Source organism: Carya illinoinensis, chromosome 1 (assembly GCF_018687715.1).
Source record: "Carya illinoinensis cultivar Pawnee chromosome 1, C.illinoinensisPawnee_v1, whole genome shotgun sequence".
NCBI lineage: Eukaryota > Viridiplantae > Streptophyta > Magnoliopsida > Fagales > Juglandaceae > Carya > Carya illinoinensis.
Genome location: NC_056752.1, coordinates 39381010 through 39389258, shown reverse-complemented (window position 1 = coordinate 39389258; position 8249 = coordinate 39381010). Strand labels below are relative to the sequence as shown.

Below are 8249 nucleotides of genomic sequence, written 5' to 3'. Positions count from 1 at the left end.
GCTAGTACTCCAAAATTAAAGTTGCTTTATATTAACATGTTTATAAGTGTGCTAGTACAAAATTAGGTGGTTCGGAGACATCCTTGAAGAGTATTATATGTATTCTTCACAATTTTTCATTCAAGTAAGCATGCATTTACTTCTCGTATCAGGAATCATGATGTTATTTATGGGTTGGTATCATTCTTGTCGAATTTGAGATTTAAAATATTTTTTTTTTAATTTTAAAATTTTTTTATTATCAAGTCAATGTGAAAACACAACTAGTAAAATATTTATACAGTATAATTTAATTTTATAAATAAATTTTAAAATTTAAATATTTAATATTATTCTTATAAAATATTTATAAAAAAGTAAATGTCAATAGTAATTTTTATATATATTTTTAAAATAAGACCCATATTTAAAAATAAAAATAAAAATTACACAGAACTTATCTGTTTCACGTTTCTATAAATCATTTCTCCATCTTAAAATGTCTGTATTTTTCATTTTACATAATAATGGTGTCAATTGTCATGCGTGTGGTCTGTTATGTTCTGTCAAAGTGAAAGAGGCCAGGCTGGCACCCTTTGACATGATTGAGGTGGGTCTCCCCTCCCCTCTGTGCATCCACATGCTGTCTCAATGCCCCCATGCACTCCCCTACCCTCACTTATTTTTATTCCCTTTATTTCCTCGTCACCCCAAGTTTCACGCACTCTCCCCTGCCACCCCCCCCAAAACCCATCCACGTTTCATAACTTGCAAACGCCTCCCCTCCCCCATGCGACATCCGTGCAACCCAATGTCAATTTATTGAACGCGTTCTCTCATTTTGTCCTTGCACTTATCAATTCTCAACAAATGTAAGCAAACAATCCCGCACAGATACTTAATAGTTAAATTCTTTGGCTCTCTCTTTCTCTCTCTCTGGCAGGGGCCGTTTCAAACAATTCTGTCGGCTATACACGTTATTAATCATATTGAAATGGAGAATAATTACCAATTTAGTGGATATTAATATTATTATATTTCTCCTCGTCCTTGCCACCTTGGCTGAGCTTGATTTTTGCTTGATTGCATGGCAACTGGCAAGCTGTCTTTTTTAATTTTTTTGTACTACAATTGTTTTGCTTGCCATATATAAGCATTAGTCTCTCCCGTCATGTACATAATTAATGCTTATAATAAGCACCCATACTTGCAGAGACCTCCCCTGTTTTTCTGGGTGGTTCCTCTTCTGCTTCTCCGGCTCCCCTGCTCTGTATTTCTCTGCTGCTGTTTTGTTCTTTCTAGGTGTTTTGGGCTTCACCGCGTCCTGTTCTTGTCTCTTTGGTCACTGGCTGCTGCTGAGGCTTTTGTCCCATGAAGATCCTAGTAAGTACGTTTCTTTTTTTTTTTTTTTTTTTTTTTTCTGGGTTTGTTTTATTTTTTCCTTCTTCCAAATCTGGGATTTTGGAATTTGATTGTTTAGGTACGATTTTTTATTGCCCAGGTATTTATTCAAGTTTATCTTTATTGGTGGTGGCCGTTGCAGATGTTTCGATCCAATATTGCTGTTCTTTTTTTCTTAAAAGATGATCTTTGATATTGAATATGTTTTAGAATCACAGTTTTCGTGATCTTGCAAACTTCTCGATTCAAATGATCTAAGTTTTCTCGTTAGCGAACTTCTCAAAGTATGAATTTATTCAAAGTTGGATAATTTATGTTTCTTCAGTTTAGAAACGCTGATTATGTTTCTTTGTCATATACTCATAGTGACAATACAAAGGGAGGTACATTCTAATTGCGTGGTGTATTCTTGTGTTATGTATGGGTTTTATGTGAATAGGTCGTTCACTTTGGGGTTTTACCTTTTATCCTTTCATATAACAGAGTTAGATATTGTTTGAAATCCAATAACGGTGTTGAGTCTATTTGTGTTTAACCTGTGTCCTTTGGATCGAATTCTTGGTTTTTCGTTTGTTGGTACACCTATTTTTTCTCATTTCCTTTCCGAATTAGTTACTAGAAATTATAAATTTGTACCCCTAGAAAGTCTTCCGAGTATCAGTTGCTGGCCACTTATTTGTTCTCCCGCCTTCCAGGTGGCACTGCTCTTGCTGCTGGCACTTAGCAATGCAGTCAAAACCAATGGAGATAAGAGTGATGGACAGTGTGATTATAAGCTGACATTGGAGCCAAGACCACATAGTGTGTCTATATTGGAGTTTGGTGCTGTGGGAGATGGTAAAACATTGAATACCTTAGCCTTCCGGAATGCCATTTTCTATCTCAAGTCCTTTGCTGATAAAGGTGGTGCTCAGCTCTATGTGCCACCGGGAAGGTGGCTTACAGGAAGCTTCAATCTTACCAGCCACCTTACACTCTTCTTGGAAAAAGGTGCTGTCATTCTTGGATCTCAGGTAAGTTTCTTCCCTTTGCCTTTTTTCCACATTCTGTAACCTATTTCATTTTATTGGTTTCTAAACTGATTTGAAGTCATAGTGTAGGATGTACTTCTAACAAAATAGTATTTTCTGTTAGCCTTGGATTTTCACACACACTGTCATTTGTTAAGGACCCATCGCATTGGGAAGTTGTTGAACCCTTACCATCATATGGTAGGGGGGTGGATGTTCCCGGAAGAAGATATCGAAGCTTGATAAATGGATATATGTTACTTGACGTGGTGATTACAGGTATATATAACTTCAAGTTTCGCGTTTTGACTTTGTTTTCTCTGTAATCTGTGTGACATTTACACTGCCATGTTTACCGTCCTAGGTGATAATGGAACCATTGATGGTCAGGGCTCAGTTTGGTGGGATTGGTATAGTTATCATTCTTTGAACTACAGCCGTCCTCATCTCGTAGAGTTTGTGGCGTCTGAATATGTAGTAGTTTCTAATCTTACGTTCTTGAATGCCCCTGCATATACCATCCATCCAGTCTATTGCAGGTATGCTTTAAATCCCCGGTGATTGGTATGCTCTTTTTCTAAAATCTAAGCCAATTTCCTAACATGTGAAGGGACTGAATTTTTATGTCATTGGGTTCAATGCAGTAATGTGCATGTTCAGAATGTCTCTGTCTCTGCTCCCCCTGATTCCCCCTACACCGTTGGTGTAGTCCCAGGTCAGTAATGATATTTGACTCGCCACTTTTTGGTTCCCAGTGGGAAAAGACCTATCGAGAGCCTTTCTTCATATCTGCCCATCTGGCCTTCTCTATATTGTTATTTATAGAAAACAATTATTTAGAGCTTTTTATTAAATTTAGTTTTGCAAAGACCCAGAGCGATGACATATTGTTTCCTCTCTGGATTGCTTGTGTCTTGTATTTTTTTTTTTTTTCACTTGGGTCGTGTTAAACATGCCTACTTGTAGTAGAAATATTTTACTTGGATCTTTTGTCAAGCATGCTATCAAAGGAATCACACACTTTAATTGTATGTCTGTTCTGTTGTGATATGTGAGAATGGGTACTTGTTTGAAGTGTGGTTCTGGGGTTTTAACAAGACTTGCTGAACATTTCTGAAATTACACTTAAGTGACTTAACAGTTAAAATCTACATACTCATTTAGTTGATTTACAAATCCTCTATCCCTCTCCCTCTGGTATGCATTCCAGGCTTCTCTTTTTTTGTTTTGGAATGATTACATGAGGCAAAATTCGTTCAGACGTGTTAACATTGTGTTGTGCTTTCAGACTCCTCTGATAATGTGTGCATAGAGGATTGCATCATCGATATGGGTTATGATGCCATTGCCCTCAAGAGTGGTTGGGATGAGTATGGTATTGCTTATGGGAGACCCACCACTAATGTACACATCAGAAGGGTCCGCCTAAAATCATATTCAGGTTCTTCCCTTGCTTTTGGTAGTGAGATGTCTGGTGGCATTTCTGATGTGCATGTTGAGCAGGTCCATCTATACAACTCATTTGGCGGGATTGAGTTTAGAACCATCAAGGGCAGAGGTGGTTACATTAAGAGAATCATTATATCAGATGTTGAAATGGCAAACATCTTCTTGGCTTTTGCTGCCACTGGTCAGTGCGGGTCCCATCCAGACAACAACTATGATCCTTATGCTCTCCCAGTTTTTGATCACATCACCTTGCGGGATGTGATTGGCACAAACATCACAATTGCTGGAAGCTTTACAGGGATACAAGAATCTCCTTTTACTTCTATCTGTCTATTCAATATCTCCTTCTCAATTAGTTCTGGATCCCCCACTTCTTGGGTATGTTCCAATGTCTTTGGCTTTTCGGAGTCCGTGTTCCCTGAACCTTGCCCTGACCTTCAGAGCTCATATCCAAATTCTTCCTCAGATTGCCTTTCCCTCCTGCATTTAAATGGAGAAGTTGCAGTCTTATGATACCATTCCTCCATACTACAATCATACTTTTCAGCACCCCTTTACAATGAGTAAAAAAACAGATATTCTCCTACCTTTTACCATTTCGAATTAGGCCACATTCTTTCCAATAAGAAACATGTCTACCCTATTTTCTTCATATCCTATATTTGCGTTTTTGTATGTTGAGATGTGCACAGCTTATTTGTACAGATTCATTTCTTCATTCATGTGTAAGGAAATTTTGATAGTGATGGTGCATAGGTACATTGATGTTGTTAGTATTGCAGTGCAAATGTTTACTTGATGTGGAGTTACATGTCATGTGCGATGGTACCATATGAAAGGAAATTTCAAGGGGAGCCATGTAATTTGAATAGAGGGTTTGGACTATCAAAGCAAAGATATAATGGATGAGTTTTTTAATGTTTACTTCTTTCCCCTTTTTATTCATTTATTAATATTTTTTGGCCATTGATTTTACCCCCGACTGTTCCAAGATGTTAGTATGCATAAATTCAACTGTAAATCAAGATCCATTTCTCTCCCTTCACTTAGAAGTTAAGACACATTTAGGGGAGGTGTAGATAGTGACTTGAGATGAGATGAGTTGAGATGAGAATTGAAAGTTGAATAAAATTTTGTTAGAATATTATTTTTTAATATTATTATTATTTTGAGATTTGAAAAAGTCGAATTATTTATTATATTTGTATGAGATTTTGAAAAAATTGTAATGATTAGATAAGGTTAGTTGAGATACTTTTTGTATCTAAACTGGACAGTGTTAGCTAAGGCCGTTGCTATTTATAGTATAAAGACATTGTGTGACACTTGGGATTTGTTTGAATAAAGTTATCATTCCAAAATTTTCATCTCATCCCCTTCTTAAACATCATCTAAACACAAATTTTTCAAATTAATCATTACAACTTTTTCAAACTAATCATTATAACTTTTCCAAACTTTCAAACAAAAAATAAAAAACAATTTAACATTTTTAAATTCTCAAATAAAAATCATATTTTACCAATATTTTAACATTATAATATTTTTTATTCAACTTTTTATACTCTTATTTTTTAAAATTTCATAAATTTAAATTATCACACTACTATTCACAAATTATTTTATCATTATTTACAAAATTTTTATCTTATCTTATTCTCCAAACATGTCCTTAGTTGACATGTAATAGCACCATATTTTTATTATTATTATTTTTTGCTGAATAAAAAAAATGTAAGAAGGTGGCCAGAAATCACTTTTCTATCTAAGTGTGATCATGATAACATTAATAATATAAGATAATTCATATTTGGATACGAAATTCAACAGTTAGTAAATTCTAAATCACATGAAATTAACTTAACACTGTTAGGGCTACATACTTAACAGTATCACTATATTATTTACAATAAGTGAGAAATATTTTAGTTATAAAAAGATTCTAAAAAAATAAACTCATAAATTAATATGATTTTATGGTAAATTAGATTGTAAAGTTATATTTATTGTAATGTAGACTTAACGTATCATATGAAATTACATCAATTTATAAGTTTACTTTTATGTATTCTTTTCACGATTGTAACACTTTTTTTAAGAGAAAATACTATAAACATAATAAACATGATTACTTTCAAAATCAACTTTCTCGTGCACATTTTCTCTCTTGACTTGTTGATTTAGATTGTGTTTAGATGGTAAGTATATTTTAAATTATTTGTGAATAGTAATTAAATAGTTTATAAATAATAACAAAATAATATGTTGTATTCTAAACAGATATTGATTGGTTCATCTCCAATTTTGTTACTATTATTACACATCCAAATGCCATACAATCAATTCACGTTGTAGTTTTCCCTTGTTACGCTGAAAAACTTCAAGTCAAAGACATCGATTGCTGCATTAAATGCCCCTTCAATTGCCATCAATAGCTTTAATGGACGATGTTATCTTGCCCTTTGGCCCGTTATTCTTGGTTGCCACTCGAGTCTGCCTCCTAACCTCGTGCATTACCATCACGTCTGTTGGTGCGCTGGGACCGTTTTGGGATTGTGAATTGGCCTTGGGCTTTCTGGCCCTCTACGACTGTTTACTCAACTGGTAACCCTAGAAGTGCATGTCTCGTCCATAATGTCTTTGGCACATAATTGGTTTTCCTCATTTGGGAAGAATGTTGCTATTGAAACCGAGTAAATTACTGATAAGAAACCGATTCTCACATATAAATTGTGAATCAACAATATCAAGATTGCGAGTGCTATCCGCACCTTTTGAGTGGGCAGCTCCCTGCCTCAACCTTGCCTCCCTTGTGTGAGTGCCCATATTTAGATGTGAGATGACAAATTGGCTCTTAGGACCATTTGCCCACCACTCACGAAGAGAGAGGGAGAGAGAGGGGATGGGGTTGCGGCAATGTTTTGAATACCGTACCGGATGCCGTACCGGTCAAGGCACTGGAACGAAATATTTCGGTACCGGTACCGTTTCGTGTACCGTTTCGGAATAGTCGATATATAAATAAATTATATATATAAATATATATATTAATTATATTTCAAAAGAATAATTTATATATAAATAAATTATACATAAATACATATATCTATATAAATTATAAATAGTTTAGTCTAAATTGGGGGTAAAAAAATAAATTTGTAGTTTGAAAAAATGAAAAAAAAAAAAAAAAAAAAAACGAAACCGAAATACCGGCCGGTACGGGCCGGTACATAGGCCGGTACAGGCCGAAATATCGGCCGGTACGGCCGGTATTTGAACCGGTACGAAATTACAGAATTTCTGTACCGGTCCGGTGGCCGGTACGGAATATACCGGCCGTACCGGCCGGTACGGTACGATTTTTAAAACAATGGGTTGCGGGCAACAACGAGAGTGAAAGTCTAAAAGACTGACAACCGTTCACATGGAGAGAGAGAGATATATATATATATATATATAGCGAGTGGGGGGAGGGAGAGTGTTTTAAAACAAAACTTAAAGACAAAATAATGCCATTTTATTAAAAAAAATCTTTTTTTAAATACATATATTGGATTGGTGGAGGAGTGAAAACTCAGACAGGTTTGAGCCCAGTTCAAACATTGTCACCCGGCACTTGCTAGAGTGCAGGCAAGTGCCCCAGCCAGGGCTGGATAAGGGAAGGGGTAGGATGCAAAGGCTCCACCTAACCCTAATCAAGATATGTGAGTATCTACTTTCTTATCCGTGATTTGGTTTATACTCTCGTCATTTTCCATTGCAAAAATATGTGTTCAAGTGTTTTGTTAATAAATGTATCCCTCCATAACATTTTTAAGAATTACTCATGTGGGCCCATAGTTACCCCTCCAATATTGATTATTTAGTGTTTACAATTCAAAGTTTTTAATTTGGTTCTACTTCGGTCAGAATGACTAGAGTTTTTCATATTGAAACAATTATTAGAACGGTGACATGAGTTGTTATGTTTCGGTTGAAATTCTAGCTATTCTAATCTCTTCCGGTCCATTTGGCCACATCTTAGTATTTCAGCCAAACACTTATTTGGGTTTGGAATTGGGCTAAGAGCTCTTCTACTTTCCTATATCATACACATCACTCAATTTTTTTATTTTTTATTTTTATTCTTGTTAAATTAAAAAAATTCTTCTACTTATTATCCATATACTACATATTATGTAAAGGAAAACATAAATCATGTATAGTGTGAGTTGTACGATTCTGACTACCGATAATTTACGAAAGTGTCGGGTAATCATTACTGATTGGTATTGTATGTGTAAGAAAGCTGATAAGTCAGTGAATCATCTTCTGTTATATTGTGAGATAGCTAGAGCCTTGTGGTGTGAAGTATTCAGCTTGAGGAGGGTTGAATTGGGTGATGCCGAAGTCAGTAGTTGAATTATTAGC

The 8249-nt window shown here is 35.3% G+C and overlaps 1 protein-coding gene across 2 annotated transcripts; it reads left to right on the top strand.

Annotated features, from left to right (window-relative positions):
- Nucleotides 1–876: 876 nt before the first annotated feature.
- LOC122318497 (probable polygalacturonase) lies at nt 877–4763 on the top strand. Of its 2 annotated transcripts, none has more exons than XM_043135914.1 (6): nt 877–1366; nt 2076–2393; nt 2515–2669; nt 2755–2929; nt 3035–3105; nt 3679–4763. In XM_043135914.1, the coding sequence occupies exons 2-6, from the start codon at nt 2248–2250 to the stop codon at nt 4350–4352; spliced, it is 1221 nt and encodes a 406-aa protein (XP_042991848.1). In that variant the 5' UTR covers nt 877–1366; nt 2076–2247; the 3' UTR covers nt 4353–4763. The 2 variants fall into 2 exon arrangements, with proteins under 2 accessions (XP_042991848.1, XP_042991839.1); XM_043135905.1 differs by having other exon boundaries at nt 881–1362; nt 2549–2669.
- Nucleotides 4764–8249: the final 3486 nt, after the last annotated feature.